The 16,508-nt window shown below is 45.7% G+C and overlaps 1 protein-coding gene across 1 annotated transcript in view; it reads left to right on the forward strand.

The window, feature by feature from the left end:
• The window catches only part of lamb4 (laminin, beta 4), a 54,868-nt gene that overhangs the window by 10,716 nt on the left and 27,644 nt on the right, over positions 1-16,508 (forward strand). The window contains exons 5-20 of the mRNA XM_056417835.1: positions 3,481-3,669; positions 4,843-4,906; positions 5,807-6,021; positions 6,273-6,393; positions 6,508-6,696; positions 7,111-7,266; positions 7,402-7,505; positions 8,006-8,085; positions 8,366-8,549; positions 8,696-8,827; positions 8,932-9,120; positions 11,180-11,292; positions 12,296-12,413; positions 12,566-12,737; positions 12,917-13,060; positions 13,140-13,371. Coding sequence (XP_056273810.1) covers positions 3,481-3,669; positions 4,843-4,906; positions 5,807-6,021; positions 6,273-6,393; positions 6,508-6,696; positions 7,111-7,266; positions 7,402-7,505; positions 8,006-8,085; positions 8,366-8,549; positions 8,696-8,827; positions 8,932-9,120; positions 11,180-11,292; positions 12,296-12,413; positions 12,566-12,737; positions 12,917-13,060; positions 13,140-13,371 — 2,402 coding nt within the window. The remainder of the gene's footprint in view (positions 1-3,480; positions 3,670-4,842; positions 4,907-5,806; positions 6,022-6,272; positions 6,394-6,507; positions 6,697-7,110; positions 7,267-7,401; positions 7,506-8,005; positions 8,086-8,365; positions 8,550-8,695; positions 8,828-8,931; positions 9,121-11,179; positions 11,293-12,295; positions 12,414-12,565; positions 12,738-12,916; positions 13,061-13,139; positions 13,372-16,508) is intronic.

The following is a 16,508-nucleotide window of genomic DNA, read 5'->3' on the forward strand; positions in this document are numbered from 1 at the left end:
CAGTCTGTCACTAACTACAAGAAAACCACAACAACCACAGACCCCCGTGATCCCACCCTTCCAGACAGCCTCAACTACTTTTATGCCAGGTTCGACAGGCTGAATACGGACACACCCTCAAAAGCCCCCTGTGACCCCACGGACTTTGCCTTTCAGGTGACTCACACACAGGTCCTGAAGGCCCTGAAGAGGGTAAACCCCTATAAGGCTGTGGGACCTGATGGAGTTCCCCCCAAAGTCCTAAAGGTCTGTGGGGAACAACTAGCAGTGTATGCTGACATCTTTAACCTGTCACTATCTCAGGCTGTAGTTCCCCGTATCTTTAAATCCTCCATCATCATACCAGTCCCCAAAAAACCAGACACACCCACCTTAAATGACTTCAGGCCAGTGGCACTCACACCAGTCGCCATGAAGTGCCTAGAAAAACTGGTCCTCGCCCACATCAACCACATGGTCCCGGACAATGTCGACCCCCTCCAGTTTGCATACCGCCCCAACCGATCAGTGGATGACGCGGTAGCAATAGCTCTACACCACACTCTGCAACACCTGGAAAGCCGCAGAACATATGCCAGAATGCTTTTCCTGGACTATAGTTCTGCCTTTAATACCATCCGCCCGGGAAAACTAATCAAGAAGCTGACAGACCTCGGCGTCCCAACTCCAACCTGCAACTGGATTCTGGACTTTCTGACAGAAAGACCCCAGGTGGTGAAAATGGGAGGACGGGTGTCCACCGAGCTCAGTCAGCACAGGATCCCCACAGGGCTGCTGCCTGAGCCCCAAACTATTCACCCTGTACACCCATGACTGCACCTCCACCCAGGACAACACCATCCTCATCAAATACGCCGATGACACCACCGTCCTGGGGCTCATCAAGGGGAGCGGGGATGAGTCGGACTACAGGACCCTGGTGAACAACATCCTGGTCTATGGAGAGGAGAACGACCTCATCCTCAACACAAACAAGACCAAGGAAATAATACTGGACTTCAGGAAGAACCCTCCCCCTCTACAGCCTCTCATCATCAAAGGGACTGAGGTGGAGAGGGCTGACGGGTACAGATTCCTGGGAATGCAGGTGACATCTGACCTGAGCTGGACTCTTCACACCACAGCCACTGTGAAAAAGGCCCAGAAAAGGCTTTATTTCATCAGGATGCTCAGGAAAGCTGGTCTGAACCATCGCCCTCTCACCCAGGCCTATAGAGGACTGATCGAGAGCATCCTCACATGAGCATCACTGTGTGGTATGGAAACACCACACAGGCAGAGAGGAAGGCTCTGCAAAGAGTCATAAGGACCGGAGAGGATCACAGGGACACAACTTCCGTCCATGGACTCTATGTATGTGCAGCGCTGTCGGAAAAGAGCAGAGGGAATCATTGGAGACTCACTTCATCCAGCTCACTCTCTGCTCAGACACAAACACTGCACATACAACCTGAGACACAGCAGAGCGGACAGCATCGTCACCCATAGGACACACTTCTTCAACAGCTTCTTCCCTGCCACAGTCAGACTGATGGCACAACACAGCTACTGAGAAAGAGGCACTCCTTGAAACTGTGAAAAATGTGCAACACTACAATCAGTGCAATAGCCCCACACAACCTTCCCCCAACATCTGAACATGTGCAATATCCCCATATCACTGTCCCCTCCCCCTCCTTCTTTCCTTTTACAAGCCAGGTACAGCACTAGACTACTTACATACTTATTACTGTTTATACTGTAAATATTGCATACATACACATTACCACACTATGTACAGTGTTTTTTGTACGGTGTTTTTTTTTTTAGATATGTTTCATATTTCTATTATTGTTACTGTTACTGTTATTATAGTGTGTTGTTTTGTACCTCTTGACTCGGAGAACCCTGCAAAAATAATTCCGATGTGTCTGGACTGCTGGTCTAGGCACAGATGGCAAATAAAAAACCTTAAACCTTAAAAAAAGGGGGAGTAGTTAAGGTTAAGGTTAAGTTTGGGTGTACATTACCTTATGTTGTAAGGGGGAGTGGTTACGGTTAGGGTGAGTGGTTAGGGTAAAAGTACAGGTTAGGTGTATATTACTTTATGTTGAAAGGGGGAGTGGTTAAGGTTAAGGTTAAGTTTAGGTGTACATTACTTTATGTTGTAAAGGGGAGTAGTTACGGTTAGGGTAAAAGTACAGGTTATGTGTATATTGCTTTCTGTTGAAAGGGGGAGTGGTTTAAGGTTAAGTTTAGGTGTACATTACTTTATGTTGTAAAGGGGAGTGGTTGTGGTTAGGGTTAGGGTGAGTGGTTAAGGTTAGGGTAAAAGTACAGGTTAGGTGTATATTGCTTTCTGTTGAAAGGGGGAGTGGTTTAAGGTTAAGTTTAGGTGTACATTACTTTATGTTGTAAAGGGGAGTGGTTAAGGTTAGGGTGAGTGGTTAAGGTAAGGGTAAAAGTACAGGTTTAGGTATATATTCCTTTCTGTTGAAAGGGAGAGTGGGTTAAGTTTAGGTGTACATTACCTTATGTTGTAAAGGGAAGTCGTTAAGGTTAGAACAAGTCATCAGTCGTGGATATCAAGTTCATCAAGTGTTTCGGCCTACCCTATTCCTATAAGAACCCACTAAAAGGATTGCTAAGGTGGGAGGGTCATATCTTCTAAGATACCCCCTAAATCCCGGTCCATTTTTTGTTTTGTTTATGTTGATTCAATGAACCAAGTTATCTTCCCATCCTTATATGCGTCAAACCCCGATAATCGAACCAAAGCCCAACCCGGATCACGCCCGTCTCAAATGTTAAATGGGGCAGGGTTAGGGTTAACCCTAACCCGCAGACACGCTGGCATCGGAGCTCTGCGGCACGCGAGACGGAAAGCCGAGAAGTGTTAACGCGACACGTCGAGACAGAGTGACATGCTGCTGTAGAGACGATCAATAACAGACGTTTAGTTTCATAAAAGAACAAAGACGTCTTGAAGAAAAGGGACCTGACATTACTTCTGTTGTAATCTGGCGCGATAGAGAACATTTCAGGGGGGCGGGGCCTCACCCTGGTAGAATGGTAGGGGAAACACTGATATGGTGGAGAAACCTTTTGTCTCACAACGTACAATCCGGTAGTCGTTAAGTTATTAGATAATGGTCTGATGAAAAATAATTCTGTGGAAACACTATTAAATGTTCTATTTTAATGCAAGAATAAAGTCGAGGGTTAAAGCCGTGAGTGGGTTTCGGTACGCTCTGAAGAAGCCAGTCAAATCTAATAATGAGACGAATGCAATACTAAGGCTAACGCTAATACTCGTACGAGTACTAATCAGTATAAAAGTGAATATTAAAATCACCTAGAATAATTACTTTATCTGTTTTGAGGACTCAACTGGAAATTCTGAATATTACAGTAAAACACATTGAGTTGTCTCTCTGGTTTTCCAGGTTGGATGTAAAGACTAAGAGCGAGGCTTTCAATGCTCTCTCTCTCTCTCTGCAGAGTTTCCGTCCGGCAGCCATGTTGGTGGAGCGATCGAAAGATTTTGGACGAAGCTGGAAGGTTTTTCGTTACTTTGCAGAAGATTGTTTCCTTTCGTTTCCGTCGGTTTCCAATCAGCCAGCCAACGGCATCGACGATATCATCTGTGACAGCAGATACTCTGGATCAGATCCGTCTACCAACGGAGAGGTATCACATCCAATGCACAAAGCCATTTCATATATAGAGCTTAACAAATCAGAAATGTGGCTCAGGGGCTAATATCTATCCTTTTTAGCCCTCACTTTGGAGAAGTAAAACAATGTTCAGATCCTGGATATGTTGGGAAACAGCTGGTGATACCCTCAGGCTGTCCCTCAACTAATTACAGTGCTCGGACACTAAAGGTCTTTGAGGTGGACAGTAGAGTCCCATCCAAGCACTCTAATTTAACTGTGAGACAACTTGAGGTCATGCCTCTTATTTAGCTTTACACAACATTGAAGGTGAGTGTGTGCCAAGCTAGCAACAGTATTATGGGAGCTTCCGACCTGTGGTAAGATTCTTAAAATTCCCCCTATGTGAGTTGAGATTGCTAATATAACGTTATTTCTAGTGTACAGATTCTTTATTTCAAATGAAATTTAATTGAATGATGGTTGTTATGTTATTGCTCATGCTTCTGATTAGGTAGATAACTCAAATTGCCCCTACTAGGAAAGTGTCCATACAATTTGGAAGCTTTGAAAGAAAAGTAATTTCAGACCTTATTTGCCCCTAAATTGATCAGACCTCTGACATCCTTGGGTCATTTGCCAGAACACTCAGGGACTGTAACTTTATATCGCATTGTTCGAGGTGCTTGTAAAAATGTTGCTCTACTTGAATCTGTTTTTTGGGAGTTTATCCTGAACCGTGACACGTATTAAGGGTGTTTGTTGTGTCAAGTCTAAGTTAGATCCCCTTCATGAAAATTGGCGATTTTGGACAAAGCTGCAAAACAGAATATATTAACTTCATTGGATAACCATCAAATTAGGACTAAAACGGTCAATGTCTAACCAAACAATAGAGTCCTTGGATCACAAAGTGGACAACAAGTTTGCCCGATATTGACACGGGTCAAAAGAGGATTTAGTGTTCCACCAATTGGACCAAAAGCTTCTCAGGGCCATCACGCACACCTGGAGTCCAATGGTATGAGCCAATGCATTGGACTCCCTCCAGGTATCCACCACAGACTGGTAAGGACTAGAGGGAGGAGAAATCATTGTAAATGAAGTCATAAAGCAATGAATAAAGTAATCTGAGTATTACAAAAGAAAACGGGGCTGAACCACTCTACCTGAGCTAGGGAACGAAAGGTTTTACTTTGTCCAACAGGTGGTGCTGAAAGCTCTAGATCCGATCTTTGAGATAGGAAACCCGTATGCACCGAACATCCAAGGTGAGTTCACCTCCACCAGAACACGGCTGTGTGTATGGATACTATCTTTAAAGAGGAATATAAACACAAGTCATCATATTATATGTAGAACATTTTATACATTTAACATGATATACATTTAAACATGTTATACATTTAAACATGTTATACATTGAACATGTTATACATTTAAACATGTTATACATTTAAACATGTTATACATTTAACATGTTATACATTTAAACATGTTATACATTTAAACATGTTATACATTTAACATGTTAGACATTTAAACATGTTAGACATTTAAACATGTTATACATTTAACATGTTATACATTTAAACGTTATACATATACACATGTTATACATTTAACATGTTATACATTTACACATGTTATACATATACACATGTTATACATTTAACATGTTATACATATACACATGTTATACATTTAACATGTTATACATATACACATGTTATACATTTAACATGTTATACATTTAACATATTATACATTTCAACATGTTATACATTTAACATATTATACATTTCAAGATTTAACACATTTACACATGTTATACATATACACATGTTATACATTTAACATGTTATACATTTAAACATGTTACACATTTACACATGTTATACATATACACATGTTATACATTTAACATGGTATACATATACACATGTTATACATTTAACATGTTATACATTTAACATATTATACATTTCAACATATTATACATTTAACATATTATACATTTCAACATGTAACACATTTACACATGTTATACATATACACATGTTATACATTTAACATGTTATACATTTAAACATGTTATACATATACACATGTTATACATTTAACATGTTATACATTTAAACATGTTATACATTTAAACACGTCTCTCACAGATCTGATCACCTTGACTAATATCCGTGTGAACTTCACTCGTCTGTTCACGCTGGGCGACGTTCTGCTGAGTCGACGACGCCGGAACCCTCAGGACAAGTATTACTACGCCCTGTACGCCATGGTGGTCCGGGGGAGCTGCTCCTGCCACGGACACGCCGCCAGCTGCACGCCCGTGGACGGAGGGCGGGGGGACGTCTTCACCCAGACCGGCATGGTGCGGACCACGTGGAGCCGGGGGCGGATCAGTTCGGCGGACCCGTGCCACCCTGAAACGGCATGATGTCATTCACATGTGATCACATGTCATGAACATGATGACATATAAAATGCGTATTCCTCTGTTGTAATCCAGTCACATGACCTGTGTCATGTGAAGATGGAGGCAGGACTCGGGCCTTCATGCTCTGCAGCCTTGATGTCTGAACTGTCCACAGATGAAAACACCGCTTTCTTTCTGCTCTTCAGGTTCACGGTCGCTGTGTTTGTCAACACAATACAGCCGGAGAGAACTGTGAGAGGTGTCAGGACTTTCACCACGACTCCCCCTGGAGGCCTGGCGGGGGAACCACAGCCAACACCTGCATGAGTAAGAACCTTTACGCATTTGTTCTCAAACACAAAGTATGCAACATAACATTTGTTGTGTTGGAATTAGGATGATGGTTTTTATTTACTCATTTTATCATCGTGTCTCTTTCAGGATGCAACTGTAACGGTCACTCTGACTCGTGTCACTTCGACGCCACTCGCTTTGAAGCGACAGGCATGCTGAGCGGCGGCGTGTGTGAAGACTGCCTCCATGACAGGGCGGGGCCTCAGTGCGAACGCTGCCGGCCTTTCCTGTTTCAAGATCCACAGAGAGCGGAGGACGACCAGCATGCCTGCAGACGTACGCTTTAGCTGCTTTCAGTCATCCACTCTCACCGTGTGCATTTACATTCGGAGACCTTCAAAAGGGACACTATCCAAAATCCACATTAAATGACATCTACACCAATCATTATGTACATGAATATTAAAATGTAGTACAATAATAACCGTATCAGTTTGAAGTCGGGTGAGGTTAACTCTGAACATTCAGATATAAACTCTGAATATGGACCTGGTGGCCGGTTCAGTGTCACAAGTAGAATTGGCTGTAGTGTTTTCCAGGTTTGATCAAAGATTAACAACAAGGCTTTCAAATGAGTTGTAGTTTAATTTGGCTTTAGGATGCATCGATGGGCTCCTATAGGGACTGCTCTCGGTGATCTGAGGTGGTGGTGACGATGTTCATGTTCTCCATACATGTCTTGTGTTCCAGCATGTGACTGCGACCCAGCGGGTTCGGAGGGAGGCGGCCTGTGTGACGCTCTGAGCGGCGCATGTGTCTGTAAAGGAAATGTGGCGGGTCGCCGCTGCCATCAGTGCAAACTGGGCTTCTTCAACCTGAGGCGGGACGACGCCGCCGGCTGTCGGGGTGGGAGGAATTTCCATGTGACCGTTTGTGAAGGCAGTAGAGCTCTCTAAAGGATGGGGGACACATATGAGATGAAGCTTTGATTCTGCTCAGAAATGTTGATGCAGATTTGTTTATCGTGTGTGTGTGTTTCAGTGTGCAGGTGCCATGTTTTGGGAAGTGTTGGGTCATGTGACCAGCTGACAGGAAGTTGTGAATGTGTCCCTTTGGCCAGCGGTCCTCTGTGTGATCGATGTCTGGTAGGTTTCATCCCTCCAGGCCTGGTTCTGGTGCTCTGGGAGTAACTTCTAACATCTGAACGTTTCTGAACCGACAGGACGTGATTCAGATACAGCTCCATTGTTTACCGTGAACAAAGGAAACCAGGTCAACAATAGGGTTAGGGTCAGCAGGTCAACCTGCACTGACGGGTCAACAATGCGGGTCAAATAAATGCACCCTTGGAAATGCTTCTTGGTATTCATTCATTTAACCTGGACAATGCAAAAACCCTAATCTTTGACCTGGACAATGCCCAGCTTCCTATCTGAACCAGAGTTAGTGAGAAGCTAATGTACATCTGTAGTTCCATTGGCAGGAACCAGAGAACAACATAAGACAATGAATGGCGCCGCATCAGAACACGATTACAAAGAGTACATATTCACGATACAACAATAGCGCCACTGCTTCTCTCTGCACATGAACACAGTGAAGAGCGACAGAGGTCACTGAATGCTTTCCATGTGTTTGGGTTCAGCCAGGTTTCTGGGGTTTGGGACACTCTGGGTTCAGATGTTCCGCCTGTGACTGTGATGTTGGAGGAGCTCACAGCGCCACGTACGTTCCCTCTCATTTCAGTCCGACACATTAGTCTCAGAGGTCTTTCCAGCACCACACGCAACATCATGACCTCTGAAAGGGGAAGAGCATCTTTCAATGGGATCCATACAGAACTGGGAACTGGGAACAGAATAAAAACACTACACATGTTGCTCTCTTCAAATAAATGAATAAGTTCAACATTTACATGTTTAAGACACAATATCAATTGGTGGATATATGTTATTCATTCTGAACATCTAGACCATAGACTGACGCTGTGTTGGACTCTCCTTAGATGTTCTCCGGAGGATGGGCAGTGTCACTGTTTACCCAACATGGTGGGTCGACAATGCTCTGACCCCACCCCTCGTTACTTCCTGCCGACACTGGACTACTTCCTGTACGAGGCGGAGCTCGCCGCTCCGCTGCAGAGAAGCTCTACTCCTCTTCCTCCGTCACCATCTCCTTCTTCTTCTCTGGTGTGTAACGATGAGTAGATGTGATGGATGATCAGTGTGAATACTGACAATAATATCTGTCATTAACAGCATCTGCACACACACTCAAACATGTGTGTATATATATATAAATATATATGATCTGTATATATAATCTGTATTTTCAGTTGGACTCAGTTCTTTTACCTCAGTGTGAGAAGTATTACAGAGACCAGGGTTACGACTTTAAGTTCAGCAATGGAAGAGTCGTTCTGGTTCGTAGGACTCGACACATCGCCCGCCGGTGGAGACGGGGACAGGTAGGACCTTTTATTAATTTCCTGTTGCACTTTAGTTTTGACCAATTGGGGCCCAGTCTGACCTTTTCAGCCAATGGCGTGCTCTATGTGTTTACTTTCTGCAGCAAAACAGCCTCCCTCTGGAAGCGGGTCACGCCCTGCAGATTGTTCCTCGTCAAAGGAAAGCTGATCAGTCCATCACCTGGACCGGCCTGGGATTGGTCAGAGTGTTGGAGGGGGCGGGGCTTAGGTTCACTGTGGACAACATCCCTTCACCAATGGATTACAAGCTGGTTATTCGTTACGAGTCAGAGGTGAAGAAAACAGATCATCAGTTATGATTTGTGCTCATAAAAAACTCAATATTTGCAAATGTACAAACGAGGAAAAGCATTTACTTTACAAATATTCTGATTGATAAAGCTTTGTCTACGTCTGCCGATTGGACAATTTCCTTTAATATTCCAAATCAACGTGTAAATGTCCACAGCTGGATCGGCTTCACATCCTCGGCACACATTCAAACCATGAAGGTCAAAGCAAAGCATGAGAGCTGCTAATCAATGCTTCACAGTGAACAACCATGAGGAAGACACTGTAGAGAGGAAGACACTGTTGAGAAGAAGACACTGTTGAGAGGAAAACACTGTTAAGAGGAAGACGCTGTTGAGAGGAAGACACTGTTGAGAGGAAGACACTGTTGAGAGGAAGACGCTGTTGAGAGGAAAACACTGTTGAGAGGAAGACACTGTTGAGAGGAAGACACTGTTGAGAGGAAAACATTGTTGAGAGGAAGACACTGTTGAGAGGAAGACGCTGTTGAGAGGAATACACTGTTGAGAGGAAGACACTGTTGAGAGGAAGACACTGTTGAGAGGAAGACACTGTTGAGAAGAAGACACTGTTGAGAGGAAAACACTGTTGAGAGGAAGACGCTGTTGAGAGGAAGACACTGTTGAGAGGAAGACGCTGTTGAGAGGAAGACGCTGTTGAGAGGAAAACACTGTTGAGAGGAAGACACTGTTGAGAGGAAAACACTGTTAAGAGGAAGACACTGTTGAGAGGAAAACATTGTTGAGAGGAAGACACTGTTGAGAGGAAAACACTGTTGAGAGGAAGACGCTGTTGAGAGGAAGACGCTGTTGAGAGGAAGATGCTGTTGAGAGGAAAACACTGTTGAGAGGAAGACACTGTTGAGAGGAAAACACTGTTGAGAGGAAGACACTGTTGAGAGGAAAACACTGTTAAGAGGAAGACACTGTTGAGAGGAAAACACTGATGAGAGGAAGATGCTGTTGAGAGGAAAACACTGTTGAGAGGAAGACACTGTTGAGAGGAAAACACTGTTGAGAGGAAGACACTGTTGAGAGGAAAACACTGTTGAGAGGAAAACACTGTTAAGAGGAAAACACTGTTGAGAGGAAGACACTGTTGAGAGGAAGACACTGTTGAGAGGAAGACACTGTTGAGAGGAAAACACTGTTGAGAGGAAGACGTTCCAGATGCTTGTGGTTAGATGATCCCTGACACTCGTTCCCTCATTATAGGGTTAGGGTTAGAGGGTTAGATGGTTATAGGGTTATAGGTTAGGGTTAGAGGGTTATAGGGTTAGGGTTAGAGGGTTAGATGGTTATAGGGTTAGATGATTATATGGTTAGGGTTATAGGTTAGGGTTAGATGGTTATAGGGTTCGATGGTTACATGGTTAGGGTTATAGGTTAGGGTTAGATGGTTATAGGGTTAGAGGGTTAGGGTTATAGGGTTAGGGTTAGATGGTTATATGGTTAGGGTTATAGGTTAGGGTTAGAGGGTTAGGGTTAGAGGATTAGGGTTGCATGTTTACAGCATCACACGGATTGCTTCCAAAAGGATGGCGACGATGTGTTTCTCCACTCTCGTGGATTTAATTTAAAATGGAAGTTTAAAAGTTGATGGTTTGTTGATGAGAACGTGTCCAAACCCTACCCCTGTGAAGATGTGGACTCACCATGAGTAGCTGAGTGTGATGAGTGTTGGACGATCCACATGGTGAGATCATGAAGACGAGTCACACTCAGTGATTTAACCACAGAAGAACCTATTCACTAGATACGAGGCGAACTGAACTCCATGTGATGAACTGACAAAGACCAAAGCAACAGAGGAGATGTAAAAAGGGACTGACCAATGTAAAAGAGGGACAGGTTCAGCCAATCGGGGCATAATAAGGGAAAGCTAATGGAGGTTTGGGGTCATGGCGTGGATCCGTGGATCTGTTACACTTCACCTGCAGGAGGACTTCATCGTCTGCCTTCTTTTGTGTCATTATTGTCTTCCTGTATGTTAGGGTTAGGGTTAACATGTATGTTAATGTCAGCTGATCTTCCTCAGCAGGCTCCGTCTGATTGGCTGGCTTCAGTCAGCATCGTCACAGTGTCTTCAGGCAGCGGCGGCTGCAGCAGTGACCCAACAGGAAGTAGAACTCTGGTTCTTCCTGCAAACTCCAGGTGAGACAGGAAACAAACAGTCTGTTCATTGGAAGAACTGTCAGTGGACAGTTCCCAACCTGACCTCCTGAGACAGACACTAACCCAACCTGACCTCCTGGGACAGACACTGACCCAAACCCAATCTGACCTCCTGGGACAGACACTGACCCTAACCCAACTTGACCTCCTGGGACAGACACTGACCCTAACCCAACCTGACCTCCTGGGACAGACACTGACCCTAACCCAACCTGACCTCCTGGGACAGACACTAACCCAACCTGACCTCCTGGGACAGACACTGACCCTAACCCAACCTGACCTCCTGGGACAGACACTGACCCAACCTGACCTCCTGGGACAGACACTAACCCAACCTGACCTCCTGGGACAGACACTGACCCTAACCCAACCTGACCTCCTGGGACAGACACTGACCCAACCTGACCTCCTGGGACAGACACTGACCTCCTGGGACAGACACTGACCCAACCTGACCTCCTGGGACAGACACTAACCCAACCTGACCTCCTGGGACAGACACTGACCCTAACCCAACCTGACCTCCTGGGACAGACACTGACCCTAACCCAACCTGACCTCCTGGGACAGACACTACCCCTAACCCAACCTGACCTCCTGGGACAGACACTCACCTTCATCCTGAGTTGTCACCTTTAAGGTCATTTGTATTTAATATTAACATGACAGAGTTCAGCGTCAGTCAACTCTGAATCAGAGGACAGCAGGTGTTATTCACATAGTGACCACTAGAGGCCGCTGTTCAATCAGTTACTTATCAGATGTTGGATCAGATTAATACGACTGAAGCCAGTTTGTTCTTTTGTTTACTGTTATGTGTCTGTTGTTGTTGACGGTGTCGTGGTTTGCTCCCCTGCTTGTTGTTGTTTGTTCCTCTGCTTGTTGTTTGTTCCTCTGCTTGTTGTTGTTTGTTCCTCTGATTGTTGTTTGTTCCTCTGCTTGTTGTTGTTTGTTCCTCTGATTGTTGTTGTTGTCCCAGGTGGGGTATCCTGGACCCTGCGCTGTGCCTGAATGCAGGCGGTCAGTACTTTGTGGACATCGTGTTCAACAAGCAGCCCAGGTCAGACCGGTCCGGCTCACACCTCCTGGTGGACTCGGTGAGTCCAGCTTGATTTAACTGGATAAGTTTGGGTTAACGCGACTGTTCAATGGCGATAACACCAAAACACCAAAAAAACACACAAAAAAGCCTGAATGATGTACTCTGTGTATTTAAACGTCCTGAATGATGTACTCTGTGTGTTCTCAGGTGGGTTTGATCCCGACCTTTGACTCCCTCCAGGAATTCTGCTCCCAGACAAACTCTCATCCCTTCGGCTGCGTCGGATTGGCTGTTGAGCTCCAACCAGAAGAGTCGCTGAGCGACGTCTGTGAGGGCCTGCTGGGCAGCGCGTCAGCACAAGTACACAACGGAGCAGTGTGTGAGTACACAAGTACACAACAGAGCAGTGTGTGAATACACAAGTACACAACGGAGCAGTGTGTGAGTACACAAGTACACAACGGAGCAGTGTGTGAATACACATGTACACAACGGAGCAGTGTGTGAGTACACAAGTACACAACGGAGCAGTGTGTGAGTACACATGATCCCTCTCAGTGTGCAGGTGCAACGCTGCCGGCTCTCTCGGAGCATCCTGCAGTAAAGTGGGAGGTTCCTGTGACTGTCGGCCCAACGTGATTGGCCGTTGCTGTGACGCGTGTGCGCCCCTGGCGTTTGGCTCGGGGCCCGATGGCTGTGAACGTGAGCGACTCCACAACCACGAGACATGAAGACTGTCTGGCAGCAGAGCTAACGGAGGTGATGCTATGTTCTGTTGCAGCATGCCGGTGTGAACCTCGCGGCTCGTTGTCAGAGTTCTGCGATCAGGTCAGAGGTCAATGCGAGTGTCGTTCAGAGGTCACTGGTCGGCGCTGTGACCGCTGTCAGACTGCATTCTGGAGGTTTCCTTCCTGTCGACCCTGTGAATGTAACGAGCTGTCAGAAGAGTGCGACGAACAAACCGGAGAGTGCCTGAACTGCAGGGAGCACGCCACTGGGCCGGCGTGTGACAGGTTAATATATTCATATCCATCATCCTATCATATGTCGACATGTAACACAGGCCAGAGGCTTAGGGTTAGGATTCAATATCTATACTCAATAATATATCTAGAAATATATAAGAACCCACAATGTGACAGATTATATATATATATATATATATATTGTGACGTCATGAGAGGAAGTGTCATCAATGGGAGATATAGCCCCTCCCAGTGGTTGCAGCAGAGACTACAACCCATCATGGCAGCTGGGTAATAAACTACAATCCCGGTAGTCAGCAGGGCTGCTGCCCAAAGGACAGAGATGATTCCCCTGGAGGGAGGTACTAACCCCTAACCCCAAGTACTAACCCACCCTCACCTAACCCCTAGTACTAACCCCTAACCCCTAGTACTAACTAATATTGACGTCTCACCAACTGCGTCACAAACTACATCAACTTCTGTGTTGTGAACACCACACCCACCAGGACTGTACGGGACCCACCAGGACTGCACAGTGCTTATCAAATTGCAAACCCTGGGTCTCTCTGGAGCTAAAGACCCTCCTCAAGGAGAAGACGAGGGTCTTTAGATCTGAGGAGCTGAGGACTGTGCTGAGGATGAAGATCAGGGAGGTGAAAGATATCTACAGGAAGTGGATGGAGGACCAGCTCCAGCAGAATGACATCAGTGGGGTCTGGAAGGGCCTCAAGGCGATGTCTGGGTTCAAGGGGCCCAGCCAACAGCCTGTGGGGGACCACCAGTGGGTGAATGAGCTGAATTTATTCTTCAACAGATTTGACCAGCCATCCATCCCCCCCCCCCACTCCCCACACTCGGTCCACTCAGACCCCCCCTCCCTCCCTGCTGCTGCAACCCCCATCATCTGCACCCCTTGTGGTTTACTCCCCGTCCTCCACCGCCCCCCCTCCACCTCTCTCATACTCACTCTAGGACCAGCAACCCACCCCCACTCCAACACCTCACAGCACTCCACCCCCCAGAATGTCCCTTATCCAGGTGAGGAAGGAGCTGAGGAGGATCAAGGTGAGGAAGGCCACAGGTCCAGACAGCATCAGCTCAAGGCTCCTCAAATCCTGTGCAGACCAGCTGTGCGGGATAGTGGAGCACGTCTTCAACTTGAGCTTGAGGCTGGGCAAAGTACCACAGCGGTGGAAGACCTCCTGTGTGGTACCAGGACCAAAGACCCCGCGGCCCAATGACCCCAACAGCTTCAGGCCGGTGGCATTAACATCACACCTGATGAAGACCCTTGAGAGGTTGGTCCTTGTCCATCTTCGTCCCCTGTTGAGCTCATCGCTGGACCCACTTTAGTTCTCCTACCAACCTGGCATCGGGGTGGATGACGCCGCCATCTTCCTGCTGCAGCGTTGCCTCTCTCACCTGGTAGAGGCTGACGCTCTGTGAGAGTCATGTTCTTCTCCAGAGCCTTCAGCACCATCAGGTGTTTGCTTCTGAGGGACCAGCTGGAGCCGACCGGGGTGGACCACCACCTCACTGCATGGATCCTGGACTACCTCACCAACCGTCCACAGTATGTAAGGATACGGGGATGTGAGTCAGACTGGGTCTCATCCAGGGACTGGACATTGAGCACCTGGGTGTTCACCTGAAACACAAGCTGGACTGGGCTGACCACGCACACACACTTAATAAAAAAGACAGAGCACACTCTTTCTGGTCCTCTGGAGTGCAGGGAGCCCTCCTGAAAAGCTTCTTTGACTCTGTGGTGGCATCAGCCATCTTCTATGGAGTGGTCCACAAGTCCTTCAGCTGCTGTCAGGCTGCACAACAAACTGAGTAGATCACTAAATCACTAAAACACATTCAGCACTTTATCCTGAACACTTTAACCTGCTGACACTTTAATCACTACCTTGTATATATATATATGTTGTATTCCTCTGTATATTTGGGGTCCGAGCGACAGAAGAAGTCTGTCCGAGAGGACCCTATTGAAATTGTTAAGATTCTTATTATTACGCATCTTATTTAGAACATTGGGGGCATATTGGGGGGTATGTATCACCAAATTTGGCAAGCTTGTCAGGCTTGGTGAAAATAGACAGATGACATGGACCTCGAAATTCGGCTTTCAAAAATTGCTCTCTAGCGCCACCTCAAAGTTTTACCAGCGACGCCCCTCACACAGTATGTTCAAATGACGAGATCTTTTTTATACATGTCCAATTGGTCCTGCTCTACAAAAAAGCCTCGCAGACCCCTAAGCTCCGCCTACAAATATTTTCGGCCATTTTGAAGCTATATCATGTAAGATCTATGATCTTTTTTTTAAATATCTTATTGTTTTAAGCATTTATGGCCCAATGAACATTTTAGGGGCGTGTCTTCTTTTGTAATGCTCATAACCTCAACAATATTGGGACAAAACAATCCAAACTTACAGTATATGTGTAGAATGCATGCTGGAACATACACATCAAATTTCGTGCAATTTGAACAATAGGGGGCGCTCCAATAATTCGCCAAATTTGGGCGTTTTGGGGCGTTTTTTGCTTGAATTTGCCATTTTTTGCTGTTATACATCTAAGGATTTCTCCCACAAAACGCAAACAGAATCAGCTCAAATCTTTTTTATAGAATCTCAAGACTTGAACAATGAACGCTGCGGGGGGGGGAATGACTTTTCACCGTACAGTCTTGTTGTTATGAGTACTCTAATAAATGCCCACTTTCTTTGATATTGTTATTTTATAAACTATTGCTTTAACTCATCCAATCTTTCCAAAACAAATCATGCATGATGCCAGTCAAGGCCTGAACACATTCACGTGAAGAAACAAACACATTTCTCATCGGAACACCTATTAAAAAGTAAAATAACCATAATGTATTCACTTTCACAATAAAGATACCCCCTACGGCTGATGCAATTACATCTAATCAGTGGCGCAGAGCAATAGGTTCTTGCCTTGTGACCCAGAGACCCGTATTCGATTCCAGGCTAAGGCAAAAATAATGTTATCGGGTTTTTTTACATTTAATTTACATGACATGGTCTACACTTCACTTAGAGACATATGATGCATGGATATGTTCATGCAGTCAAAGCGCCAGCTACTGGCGAAAGAAAAAACACAATACGTGACAAACGGCAAAAAGTCAGACCGCCGTGTCTGCGT

This window comes from Pseudoliparis swirei, chromosome 6 (assembly GCF_029220125.1).
Source record: "Pseudoliparis swirei isolate HS2019 ecotype Mariana Trench chromosome 6, NWPU_hadal_v1, whole genome shotgun sequence".
In the NCBI taxonomy this organism is placed as follows: Eukaryota; Metazoa; Chordata; class Actinopteri; order Perciformes; family Liparidae; genus Pseudoliparis; species Pseudoliparis swirei.